Here is a 14,060-nt window from a genome sequence, read left to right on the forward strand (position 1 = left end):
AAATAGTTGGTGAAAGTGTGAGGTGCTCCCATGCTGTTGCTCTTAAAACCTGTCTGCTTCCAGAATAGTCCATTTCTGCTGAATTGGACATCAGATGTGGCTCTTGGCAAGGTTGTGAAGGGGTGATGTTTATCCTCAGAAATCAAAAGGCGTAGAAATAAGGTAGTCAGCACTCTTTCATTGTCTGAGGTCTCTATGTACCATTCACTATTCCACCAAAGCATGTTCCCAGAAAGCATTTTCAGAAAAGGTCCACTGAAGGAATCCCCATGCCCATGTATGGTGAGTTACAACCGAAATGGTGCATGTATTTGCATTTGTAGTGGTGGAAATATTGTAGAACAAAGGGGTGGAACACAGGTGAATCCCTCTTTGAGCACAAAGATTTTGTTTTTGTTTGGGTAGCAATGATGGGGTGGGCTTTTAGCCTACTGCTCACTGACATGAAATCAATGGTGAGGATGAGTTTATTTACAATTTATCACCTTAGACTTTCATTTACCTTTTATTTACTCTTGACAGCTCTTTATCATTTTCTAAGCATTTTCACATAAATGATTCATTAAACGAAATTGATAAAACACTTGCTGTACCAACACTGTGTATACAACAATGCAGTTCACTGCCCTTTCTTATCACCATGGAGCCAACCACTATGAGAGGAAGCCTAGGCAAGTATTATCTCTGTTCTGTTGGTGAAAAATGGATTTAGAAGAGAGTTGATCGGATATATTGTCCTAAATCTTCCAATATATGCAAAGGTCACCGAATACAACACAGGGATAGGGATCCCTGGGTGGCGCAGCGGTTTGGCGCCTGCCTTTGGCCCAGGGCGCGATCCTGGAGACCCGGGATCGAATCCCACATCGGGCTCCCGGTGCATGGAGCCTGCTTCTCCCTCTGCCTGTGTCTCTGCCTTTCTCGCTCTCTCTGTGTGACTATCATAAATAAATAAAAAAAAAAAAAAAAAAAAATTACAACACAGGGATAAGGAGGCATTACAGAAACTTAAAAAACTCCCAAAAGACCCTAAACCAAAAACCAAGGAACGCAAATCACTTGTCTTGATACTGAAAGCGCAGCCTTTCTTTTTAATCCATACCTATTCCTTCCTGATCCCTGGGAAAACTGTGTTGTAATAGGAAATAGAGCATCTTTGCTGATAATACCCAGCTGAAGTAACACACGTAAAGATGCACATTCCTGGTATACCACCCATTCGTTTTGGTATTATAATTAGATGAGCTTATTTAAAAGCTTAATTGAAGTCGTTAGCATTCTTTGTTAAGAATGACTATTAGAGGCTTTCATGGAATACATTAATTTCAGATATTTGAAGAACTATGAAATGATTTGTTTCCAGTGTGATTTGGGGTTTGGTGGAGACACAATCATAATGTTGGAGCAGATACTGTTTGATTAATGATGATCTCTAATGGTAGGCCTTATTCATTATTTTATTTTATTTATTTTAAATTTTATTTATTCATGAGAGACAGAGAGAGAGAGAGGCAGAGGCACAGGCAGAGGGAGAAGCAGGCGCCATGCAGGGAACCTGAAGTGGGACTTGATCAGGTCTCCAGGATCACGCCCTGGGCTGAAGGTAGTGCTAAACTGCTGAGCCACCCAGGCTGCCCTCATTATTTTATAATGATATTGTGAAGTTTCTTTTGCCCCAATCCAAACTTTCTCTTCTGTAACTTACACTCATTTTATTTTTTGCTGGTCCACCATGGTCTTTTGTTTTTAACAGTTTGTCCTTTTAGACTATTACTTTTGGAAAATATGCACCAATTCTGATGTATTGTCATGAAGAACATTTTTGGAATCTCCCTTTTCTGATTGTCTTTGGTGTCAATTTACAAGCCGTGAAAAAAAGCAGTTTCATTTTTCTGGCAGTCAGCATTACTCAGTGTCAGCGTTTTCTTCTGCAGAATTATGTGGTTATTTCTGAAGTCCCATTCCCTTCTGAATGGTTGGTACTTTTTGAGGCTATTTGGAAATATGGGCCCCAGTAGCTGTAGGGAGTTCTAAAACCGGTGCTAGATCAGCCCTCCACATTCTGCAAAGTGCAGTCTTCCGAATCCAAGAGCCTTCAGGGTTGAAAGCTCTGAAATAAAATTCATCTCAGATCAGTCCTACAATCCCTCAAATCATTAAACTGCTTTTAATAGGACTTGGAATCAAAGGGTGCAATCATTCAAGGTAACCATGTTTGTTTTCAATGGACAGGCATGGTGTCTATGTAGTTTAACAAGTCCAAATAAAATCGAGGTTAACAAGTAAGGAAACATGGGTTTGGGGAGTCAAAAAACTTTTAATGACAAGGAGGTGCTATGATTCTGCTCAACCAAGTATGGATTTGCAGTCCATCTTCTCAAGGATGTCTTATAATGAGCTGGTAAAACATAAATTTACTGAGACAATATCACTCATGAAATATTAATCATGTGCATTTTAGAAATATTTTCCAAATTATAGGCCCATTGAAGAGTAACAATAAAAATGTAAGCATCCATTCAGATGTGGCTATCTGGACCCAAAGTATGACCTTGGGTAAGACCAGATCTAACCTCTGACTAGCACCCCAAGATCCTTCTCAAATTGACACACAGAAGACTTGGGAAGAAGTTTCAAGCAAAGTGGAATCCCTGAAATCTCCTTTAAAGGCCTTTAATTTGAAGAATTAGGACTGTGGGTGTCTGGGGAAATAGTCGTCCAGACTGAGGGAGTAGCAAGAGCATAGGTCCTGCACAATGGTCACCAACAGCAAGGTGACCATTTGGTGGCATGGAGTGAGCAAGAGAATGATGAGATGAGGTCAGAGGTAGTTAGGGGAGGAGGCAAAGACCATGTGGTATCATGCAGGCATTGTGAAGATTTTGGCTTTCATTCTGATGAAAAGACGTTGGAAGATTTTGAGCAGAGTAGACTAATCATCAGACTTAAATCTTCCAAAAGGATGTTTTCTGTGGATATAATACTCTTAAGGGGCAAAAGCAGCAGCATGGAGGCCAGGCCGGAGGATGTGGTGTAGATGAGGGTAGTAGCAATAAAGATGGTTGGATTCTAGATAGATTTTAAAGGTAAAGCAGAAAGGGTGGGCAGATTAGGTGTGTTCGGGAGAAAGGGGGAGTCTTTCTGAGGTTTTTAGTCTGAGCAACTGGAGGTGTGTGTGGAGTGTGTGCTTGGGGAATAATGCGCATTTTCTTAAGGCTACTGAATTAGTCTACTAGAAGGGAGTGTTGACACTTGGGGACAAGGGTCTATCTTGTAGATTTTCACTCTGTTGCATCATTTCTGTGTATGAAGTGAGAGGAAACAGATCGTTTTTGATCTGTTTAAATATCCCATCACTGTATCCTCTTCCCATCAAAGCTGACCATGGACTTTGGGTAGTATAGGCAGAGAATGGTTCCTTATCTATGGCAACTCATTTTTGGGGCTGAAGGTCCTGTGTTCCTGTGTCGGGGTTGTAGGGATGTGGGATTGTTTCTGACGCTTGAATTCCAATTGTTCCTTAATGTAACAAGAAACAAGAGGACCTGTTTGCAAGAGAACTGGAATCCACTTTGCCCTGGGGGGGAAAACAGTGATAAGACTGAGGAACAAGCCAAGTATTTTGGTGAGGAATTTTGACTTCAGTTCAATGGTGGGAATGTACGTGTAAGGAATGGAGGTTGCAGGGTAAAATGTTGGAAAGAAACAGAGGCTTTCTGGTTCTTACCAACTAATGTCCACCCTGTTATCACACATTTCATCTCATTAGATCTTTGCTGAGTGAAGCCTGCAGAACTTACTGCATCTCCCTTCTCATTGCCCACTCAGCTCCTTACCTCCTGCAACCTAAGCTTCCCTCCTTCTCCATTTTGCTGAAAGTACTCTCTTAATCAACATGAGGTTCTCAATTCCTGAGCTCCTCGTTAGTATGTATGTATTTATTTTAAAGATTTCATTTTTATTTATTCATGAGAGACACACAGAAAGAGAGGCAGAGACACAGGCAGAGGAAGAAGCAGGCTCCCCACGGGGAGCCCAATGTGGGACTTGATCCTGGAACTCCGGAATCACACCCTGAGCTGAAGGCAGACGCTCACCACTGAGCCACCTAGGTGTCCCTCCTTGTTAGTATTTAGTATGCATTACCCACCACAGGCATGGATGCATGCCCTCCCAGACTCCCGGCTAGCTCACGTCTCTCCTACTTCTTTGTTCCACCTGCAGAATGCCCTTTGTCATAGTCTTCTTTGGTTGACTTGCCAAAGAATTGTGCCGTATACACTTCAGACTTGCTGTCCTTACCCTCTAACTCAAGGTCATTCCAGATGTTCCCATCCTTCTTGCCTCTTGGTCTCTTTCATGTTTCTGAAAGTGCAAACCAACTGCGCATCCTAGGCGGGGCTATCTCAGAGCCTTTGTTAATGCCGATATACCCAGAATATTCTTTCATTTCTGCCTTCACAATTCTAACCATCTTCAAATCTCAGCCTACATGCCCTTTCATGATTTTTAAAAAATAATAGCTCATTGCTGCAATTCTTTTATTATAACCACTGACCTCCTCTTTTCATCACCAGGCTGCCTTGAGGGCAGGATACGTTTCTGATTCAAGTGGATACTCAGCATACTACCTAGAACAAGTATCTGACTGGCATTTCAATTAGTTAAGCTTGATGAAATCCAGAGGAATATAAATCCAGAGGAATATAAACTGGGATATGAAATTAGTCTGATTATGGTGGCACATGTCCTGTTCAAATGCACACTTAACACCAACATTTTGGTTGAGAAATGATTGAGAATAGAGTGGTAGATAAAATAGCGTTCATCACTCACTGGGATGGAACATTATCATCCAAACACACCTTGCTTCACTAGTGTCTTCTGCACCTTATTGCAAAATAACCAATTTTAATTTTAGAATTTAATAGGTCACATTGTTTTTCCTGCTCTCTGAGGGATAGAACAGAAATTCTTACTGCTCCTATGTCCTGTGTCACATGTCCAGTGAAGTAGATCTCCTACCTCCCCACACCTGCATGTTCTTGCAACAAAAAAAAGGAATGATGCTGATAAGCATGAAGACAATGAGACTGTTTCTTCTCAATTCCTGCATGATTGGTGACCATTTGTCTATAATTTTTCATTTAGTTCCACTAAAATAGTGGTTTAGAGATGAACGTCAACTAGGAAATAAATCACCATAGGAAAAGCAGAAATAACTCTTTGTGATACAGTAAACTTCTGATATAAGAGCCTTTTAGATACTTTGTACCCATGTACTTCAGTGTGTTCTTATTAGTGATTCAAATTTAATTTTGAAAAATGTATGCCTGGTTTGCCCGCCCCACTTTTATTTATTCTTATTTTATTATTATTATTATTTTTCAGCATGGAAAAGGAGGGACACAAAAGCAATATATTCCAGTTTCAGAAAAACTTTTAAATTCTAGTACTTGAGGTGGTTACATTGGAAAATATTTTAAAATAATTCATCACATGACCAGGAACAACTGAAATTACTTTCCAAGGATAGAATTTCATTCCATTAGACTGTATAGTATACGGACATTGGATTTTAACAACATTTTAGTTTGAAAAAAGTATTTTTCATGATGGAAACTGTATGGACATAGAGAAATTTCCTTTATCACAAGTGAAAACCTATCTGTAGGGGTTGGATATGTTCTGTGTGCCTCAGACCTGCCTTGGAAAAGCATAAAGATGAAGAATTGTACTGTGTGCTCTGTCCACGTTACAATGTGAATTAGACTGTACTTCTCTTCTTGTGTAAATAAATATATCAGAAAGAGAATGGAAGTGAAGTCTTGAAGTAGAGGTCATGAAAAGAAGAGAAGAGTAAGGGGGAATATATGGGAAGAAGGAGAGATGATTGAATCAGCTTGTTTTGAAGTGGCACTCTAAATATTCTATTTCCACCAGTTATAGTATCTACATTTTCTAAGATCAGTATATTCTGTTTTCTTCATCATCATTGGCCTCTGCAATATAATTTTACATCATATATTATTAATATTTTTGGCTATAAGAAATTCTTGAAACTACATGTGATCAAAGTATAAATTTTGCTAACAACCCACATTATGTGTGTCTCCATACAGGTTTCTCTTACGTGTTTTCTGCTGCAGGGTTAGAAATCTGTTACAACAAATCCTAACACTGTCATGCCTCAGTATACTTTTCCTTAGAAAAAAAGAAACCAGCATTCTTGTAAACATTACACTGTAAGATGCAAAATTTGATGGAATTCCTAAATATCATCTCAAGATACACAAAGGTTCTCCTACATGTGTGTTCAATTCACATATCAAGAAACCCATGAAGACAACACTTTCATAAAAGGCAACATTTGTGAAAAGGCCACTGCAGTGAGCTTTGTGTTGCTGGAGTCAATACTGCAGCTGCTGTTGATTTCCTGGGTGTCTTGAGGTTAGAAGTTGATTCCGCCAAGGCAAACATCAAGTAATTTGACTTTGTCTAGATGAATGAACAGCCAGACTTCTTAACCACTTCCCTCAAACGGACTGTTCGGATCAGGTTACTTCACTTTTAGGTCAGTCAAGGCCTCCGAGACCTCCTCGTTGACCTGGGCGGAAACGCTCGCCTCGGTGACGTGGAGATGAAGGTCATACTGCTGGTCCAGGCCAAGGTAGCAGTCGCTCATGAGATACAGTGTGTAGATATACCTAAGACAGAAAAACAGAACAAAACGTAAAACCACAGTCATATTGAATTCCTTCAGAACTTTGGTGGTGAGATTCTGCTTACCTCCCAGGTAGTTCAGGAGTATAAAAAGAAATGGAAACAACATGATGATTTCGAACATATCCTACTCTTTTCAAAGCGATAAGTTCTCTCTTATCCACTTCCCCTAAAATCAAAAACCATCCTTCATCTTTTAATTTGGGAAATCGAGGGGTAACCGCATGGCTGTCTTGCTTTCCCTGTAAACCAGAAAAAAAAAAAAAAAGATAAATCATTAATAATGTCTAGACTTTCTACACCCCTTGGTTGTGGTTTTTAAAAGGCTAAGTTGTTTTTCTTGAAGGCCATAAATCTACACGGTTCAGTATAGCTATCTGGGATGTTTTAAATTTTCTGGTTTGGTGTCTTTGATATGCTATCACCTACCATTTTTCAGAATTCTTGAAGTGCACTATAGGTACTACTTTGTGGCTATAACTACCAGAATATTTGGTTCAGTTAGAACAGAAAGCCCTGATATAAAATTAGCAATAACAAATTAGTAAAGTCTCACATCAATCTTATAAATGATATTAATACTCCATTTACAGGTGAATGAATTGAGATATAATCATGTTAACCAAATCTTCCAAAGCCTTATTCATAAGAAACTGATACCTAGGGCATAAAAGACCAGACCCTGGACCTCAAGATAATAAGTACCATATAACATAAATACCTTCCCTCACCCAAGAATAAAATTCACATAAGAAAGCATATATTCTAATATGGCAATATTAAAATATCCTTTCTTTGAGGAATGGGAAATTATAAGCCAAGCAATTTGTAAATTACATTAATTACCACAATCTGAGAACCGGTATCACCATAATGGCAGCACTTGAAGTCTTTACTATAGATGGATTTTATCAAATACAAGATTATTTTGGTGATTCTTTAAGACAATGACATTGTGGCATAAAAGGTATTAATAATGACATGCTCTCAGTCAGACATCATTTAATACTGTAGAGGGAGATGCTGTACTTAAGACATTTTAAAAGAGATAAGATATTTTAAAAGAGAAGTCTGACAGCAATGCATTTTTATAGCATTTAGAAACAAATTGAGAGTTTTTCCAGCATGATAATCCAATTTTAATTTTTTAATTAATTTTTAAAAAATATTTTTAAAATTTATTTATTCATGAGAGACATAGGCAGAGGCAGAAGCAGGGTCCTTGCAGGGAGCGCAATGTGGGACTTGATCCCAGACCCTGGCATCACGCCCTGAGTGGAAGGCAGATGCTCAAACGTTGAGCCACCCAGGTGTCCCTAAAATAATTTTTAAGTAGTAATAGGAAGGTAGAAAAATCTTCGTTTTTTTTCCCACGACTTTATCTGTATGATTAGTACTATTTGTGTGTGTCTATTTGTGTGTGTGTGTGTGTAAGTTAGGTCACCTAAAAATGCTCATGTGAAAGCCTCTGAAATACCAGAGGCCAATTAGTTCATACTTACACTGACTGATTTTTAGAATTAGAAATTTAGAATTTTTAGAATTAGAAATTACATGAGATGGGACCCAAAGGCACAGTGCTAAAAAGCCCTAACAACAGAGAACTACCATTTCAGACCATTCTGTGTCTGAAACAGCATGGACAGTACACATGAACAACAACTTCATTCCTGAGGGCTTATTTTAGATACGGGAAAGCCCCTGACAGCACTGGTTGAAACAGAAGACAAATTCTTATTTCAATTATTATGGTACTAAAACCAATCAGCCCACATGCTCTGTACTAATATTCTTAGAGGGCCAAATGCTAAATTTCTGTATCATCGGTAAACAGAAAAGACCACAGGAATTGAAAAAAACATGTTGTAAATTTTTGACCTGTGTGCACACTGACAAAGCCCTTTCATGTGCATTTTAGTGAAGGAAGCAGGCAGATGTGGCAACTGAGGCACAGAAAAACTTAGTGTCCTATTCAAATCCACAGAGCTAAGCGGTAAACCTTCGCTCTCACGTGCACCTAGCCAGAATGTGTTTTTTATGTATCAAAGTGTCCCCCCAGGCAGTGTTTCTCAAACCCTTATGTCCTTAAAAATCATTTGGGGTGCCGGGTACAAGTACAGATTTTGAGATTTCTCCCCCTGAGATTCTGATACTGTCAGTCTGATAAGGAGGGCCAAGGAATCTGTACTCTGAATTCCAGGAAATTCTTCAGGACTGAGTATACAGACGACATGAGAATAGTACTCCAGGCAATATACTATTATGTAAGGTGGATATTCTGGAGGTGAAAAATGGCACATGAGGAGAAGTGACTGGTTCCAGAAGACTGACTCTTCTCACTTAAGGCCAGTTGAGGAGGTAGGATTCATGAATGACACGGACACATTAGTAATATAAAAGATATGTGTGGTGGCGCATGCTGGTATCTGGTGTGAAGCATTTGAGAATGGAAACCAAACACTATACCTTGTGGAACCCAAAGTGGACTCTCTGCAAGCTGACTTGAAGCACATACTCTTGATCAGCATGCAATCTGATCCACCTGTTGTCATTTCGTTTGTCTGAAGTCAGAGTTGTGATGGAGAGTTCACCATGTCCCTCCACTGAGTCATCCCACCAGCCTTTAACACTTAAGCCAACATCTATCACTGGCAAGTGAGATAAGAAATTCCATGCCTGGATAAAAAAAAATAGAAGAAAAGATAATAAAGGAATGGTTAATGTGAAATGCAGTGATCAAATAAGAAACAGTGTGCTTTGAAAAAAATCAACCTTTGTTTTGAGATTAATTCTAGATTCAGTGTAATCGTAAGACATAATACAGAGAGGGCACCTGGGTGGCTCAGTGGTTGAGCATCTGTCTTTGGCTCAGGTCGTGATCCTGGGTCCAGGGATCAAGTCCTGCATCAGGCTCCCCGCAGGGAGATTGCTTCTCTCTCTGCCTATGTTTCTGCCTCTCTCTCTCTCTGTGTCTCTCATGAATAAATAAGTACAATCTTAAAAAAAAAAATAATACATAGAGATACTCTGCACCATTTCCTCAGTTTCACCTAATGGTAGCATTTTTCAAAACTAAAATACAATATTAATACAGGATATTGACACTGATACAATCCAGAGTTTTTGTTCAGATTTCCCAGTTTTTCCCATACTCATTCATTTGTTTATAAAAATAGTGTGCTTTTAATCTTTGTAGTTTTTAAAAAAGTTTTTATTTATTTGAGAAAGAGATTAAGAGAGAGAGAGAGAGAGATCATAAGCAGGGGGGAAGGGCAGAGGGAGAAGCAGACTCCCCACTGAGCAGGGAGCCTGATGTGGGGTTCCATCCCAGGACCCTGAGATCATGACCTGAGCCTAAGGGAGACACTTAACTGACTGTGCCACCCAGGCAGCCCTTAATCTTTGTAGTTTAAAGTCCTTTTAAAAGTGACTAGAAAAATATTATTCATTAGCTAAACTTGTCATATGACTTCTTCACTATAAATCCCCCCTAGATATTGAATGGCTAATGACTACACTAAATCTTAAGTTTAAAAATATTTGTTTTTGAGCTGCTTTGCTTTAGAGAACATCTGGTCTAATATTTATGTGACCTCTAAGGCAGACAGCATTACCAGGGGATATAAAGGTAACTTGAAAAAAAAATGCTGTGATGCAATTGTTGATGTCCCTCAGCATCATTTATTGACAACTTACTGTACAAAATGATTTTTTTTTTGTCTGTATGCCAAATTTGTTCTGTAAGGACAACATTTCTATATGTCTGTATGTTACAAGGAATCCTGTAAGGATCTAGGGTCCTTCTAGAAATAAATATGTATTTTTGGCATTATATTGAGAATATTAATTAAAATGACACACATTAAAGAGTTAGAAAATACTTTATCAATCTTTCTTTCTTAACTATATACCACAGATTACCTTATAGGCATGACGTTCTGTTTGCTAAGACTTCAGGGCTGCCGAGTATACTTAATTGAAATGAAGTAGCCCTGATGAATCAAACTACCCCTGAGGAATTCAAAAAATGTAAAACTAATGCAAATTTTCAATTCAACTACAATCCTGTAACTTGTGAATCTGAAATTATGTCTGGAGTAGATCTTGAAATAGTCAAGCTACAGAATGGTCTATACTGTGCTTCAAGGTAACAGATGGCCTATCCCCTTGCTAGAACCCAGAGTCACTGAGTATAGAAGCCATACCACTTGATGTTCTAAGCCTGGCCAGAGTGGAAAAGTGATCAAGGGGACACTCAAATACACAATTTCTGAAAAGCATTTAACTTTGTGAGACAACGTAAGTAACATTTACCTCACGAAGCATGCCTTCATGTTTCCTTACTTGTCCTATTAAATTAGTTACCGAGAGATGTTTTCAGGTACTAGCCACTCGTTGGGATTTTACTTTACAAAGCCCCCAAAAGCCAGATCTGGTTTTTATATATATGTGATCTTTTTTGTAGCACTTAACTTATGACTTTTCATCCATGGTGTGTACACATATATTTGTTGGGTGTGTGTATGTGTATATACACACACATATATATAAAAAACATAAGCTATTTTTAAAGAAACTGCTAAGACATTTCAGTACCAGCCAAACATATTTATCTGAGGATTAATCTTCATCTATTGAATCAGGCAAGAGCACTGCCATGCATACAATTATTTAATTAGCGGCCAAATCCTCTGCCAGTCAGCAGCCGTTCCAGGCATACTGATGGGGAAGAAGATGCAAATCTCACAGTCGTACTGCTTTTTCTCATTACTACTGCAATTAGCACTTAAATTGATGCTTTAAACATACTAATTTCTGGAATAATTCAGGATTTGTATGTTACCTGGGATCGCCTCACTGCAGAGCCGACACCAGATTGCTCTGCAAATTGAAGCACTTTTGAGCCAAATAACCATCATCATATCAGACTGAGCCAATTTGCATTTGGTTTTAAAGATAACAGAATGGCAATTTATGCAAATAAATTAAGTAAGTTTACTTCTGAGTTCTCCCTGAACTAATTATAACAATGTTCTAATTTTTCATCACATCTAAAACTTGGCTTGAAATCAGTGTATGTTAGGTTAGAAATCTGTTGTTGCTAACAGAAGCCTTGTTTGGATTTAAATATATTGTTTTTATTCATAATTTTGATGGTAATATAGTTAGAAAGGTAGGCACTTATTATGAATATTTAAGTTGCTTTTTTGTGCCAATTTTGAGTTCAACAGAAACTGAACAATCAGACTTTAATGCCTGTAATACGTTTTCTAAGTCTTGCTCAAAACCAACTTCCATCGGAAATAAAAAGAATGACATGGTTTAGAAGTTTCTTCAATACCTGTATTTGCAAGTCAATATGTTAATTATGTTATAATTCCTGAATGTTTGACATATTTAGGGTAAAACTGCTGAAGACTTAGAAGTCTATATATGCCAAAAATTTCTGACATCATTCACTCATATTTTTGGCCTTTCCAAAGATGGTTTGGAAAGATGACCTATGTTGTCTTTTACAACACAGATTTAGTTTCCTATCTAAGTTAAATGGCATACAAATAAGAAATTTACTTAAAGAATTACTTTAGAATCTAGGAACAATAAAGTGATTAAAATAAAGGGGGAAGGTATAAAAAAGTAACTGAGGGAATTGCATGAAAATCTACCCAAATGCAATTTATACCCAAGTGGGTGATGCAGCCTAGTGACGGACAAGCTACTTGTAGGCTTTTCTAAGCTGGCTTAATAGCATTATACTGAATCAACTTCCAATAATGCCAGTGCTACTACTAGTTATTGTTACTGCAATTATTTTTATTTAATATTGTTATTGACCTCTTTTCTATATTAGGAACTACATAAAGCAGTTTACATAATAATTATCTTGCTTAATTTTCAAACAATACTTCATGAGATGAGTATAATGTCTCCATGTTCATAATCACGGTAAGTGGCAGACAGAATTTAAACCCAGGTGAGTCTGGCTCCAAAATCAAGAGTTAGAAAACTCTTGGTATAATTCCCTGGGAAGTATAAGGAAGCTTCAAAACACAGAAACAATGGCCTGACCTGCTTCATTTTCACAGCTGGTAGCTCATTTTCCATCATGGAGCTGAATACATGGTCTTTCCCTCCGCAGGCATGGATCAGTTCAGGAAGGCAATCGATGAAGCCATGGCACCCAGCACGTACTCCCTTTATACCTGGGCTCCATTTCCTGAGAAATAATATCAACACTAATGAAATAATTCTTTCATAGAGCAAAATATTTCCAGCTCATTGACAATGAGAATTGTCAGGAATTGGTTTATGTAATGAGAACAGTTTTTCAAAATTAAGACTACTATACAACTTTTTAAAGGCCGTTGTCAGTAAGTTTCAAAATCAGCCAGTATTCTCTAATATATCAATTTAAGGCAGTATGGCTATTATGACATAAGATGTGTAAATCAAATGTGAGCTCAGTAACTACTTAGGGTTTACAGATAGGGGGTGTGTTTCTATAGGAAGGCACTAATGTTCAGTAGTGCTTCCACGTGGATAAAGCACTGACTCGAGCCCTGGTATGTTTTTTAATGGAGGTCTCTAATATAATTACTTACATAAAGTTTTCATTTTAAGTTGATGGTAACATACAATTAAAAGTCCATTTTGGAAATCTTTTGAGAGTTATAGCATTAGTTCAGGGTCCCAGAGCAAAGTCCACCTAAATTTTATCCTCTATTATATATATATATATATATATATATATATATATATACACATAAAGAAGAAAAATACAATTGAAATTATACAAATATAAGCACTTTTCAGGGTGACAGCAAAGAACTAGATCAAATCTCCTGGACTCCAAGCAGCTTTCCATAACAGACCTGCATGCTGTGTTGCAATATTACCCTTATGTACCTAATTTACTGTTGAAATCCAACTCCCCTAACTTTTAGTACCATATTGGAAGGGTTCCTGAAATTGAGCTGCAGACATGAGGTATCTGCCTTTCCCCTCATGCCACCTGCTGCTGGTGTGGCTCACTCTCTGAATGTGCCTTTTAGTTTCCAAGACATCCCATGGTGGGGACTCAAGCACCATGGAAATAGTTGCCTGGGAACCCTCTACTCCTAGGAAAGTCCACCTGAGGACTTACCTAGGAGACCCCCGTGTGTGTGAGGTTCTGGTTGACTTCTGTATCTAGATGCCTCAAATGAGTACACCCCTTACTTAGTCCATCTGACAAGAGGAAGTGGGTACATGATGGCAACCTACAGCCAGACTGTTCTGTGTGTCTATGGGACTGTAAAACAGCATTTTAGCTGCAAAGGACCTCTCAACTGATGTGA

The 14,060-nt window shown here is 38.3% G+C and overlaps 1 protein-coding gene across 6 annotated transcripts in view; it reads right to left on the reverse strand.

Annotated features, from left to right (window-relative positions):
- Positions 1-5,337: 5,337 nt before the first annotated feature.
- The window catches only part of ASCC3 (activating signal cointegrator 1 complex subunit 3), a 336,407-nt gene continuing 327,684 nt past the window's right edge, over positions 5,338-14,060 (reverse strand). For all 6 annotated transcript variants that reach the window (XM_038554805.1, XM_038554806.1, XM_038554808.1 and 3 more), the window contains 4 exons: positions 12,793-12,940; positions 9,190-9,399; positions 6,790-6,965; positions 5,338-6,707 (listed from right to left, as the gene is read on the reverse strand). In XM_038554805.1, coding sequence (XP_038410733.1) covers positions 6,560-6,707; positions 6,790-6,965; positions 9,190-9,399; positions 12,793-12,940 — 682 coding nt within the window. In that variant the 3' untranslated portion in view covers positions 5,338-6,559. The remainder of the gene's footprint in view (positions 6,708-6,789; positions 6,966-9,189; positions 9,400-12,792; positions 12,941-14,060) is intronic.

Source organism: Canis lupus, chromosome 12 (genome assembly GCF_011100685.1).
Source record: "Canis lupus familiaris isolate Mischka breed German Shepherd chromosome 12, alternate assembly UU_Cfam_GSD_1.0, whole genome shotgun sequence".
NCBI classification, from domain to species: domain Eukaryota; kingdom Metazoa; phylum Chordata; class Mammalia; order Carnivora; family Canidae; genus Canis; species Canis lupus.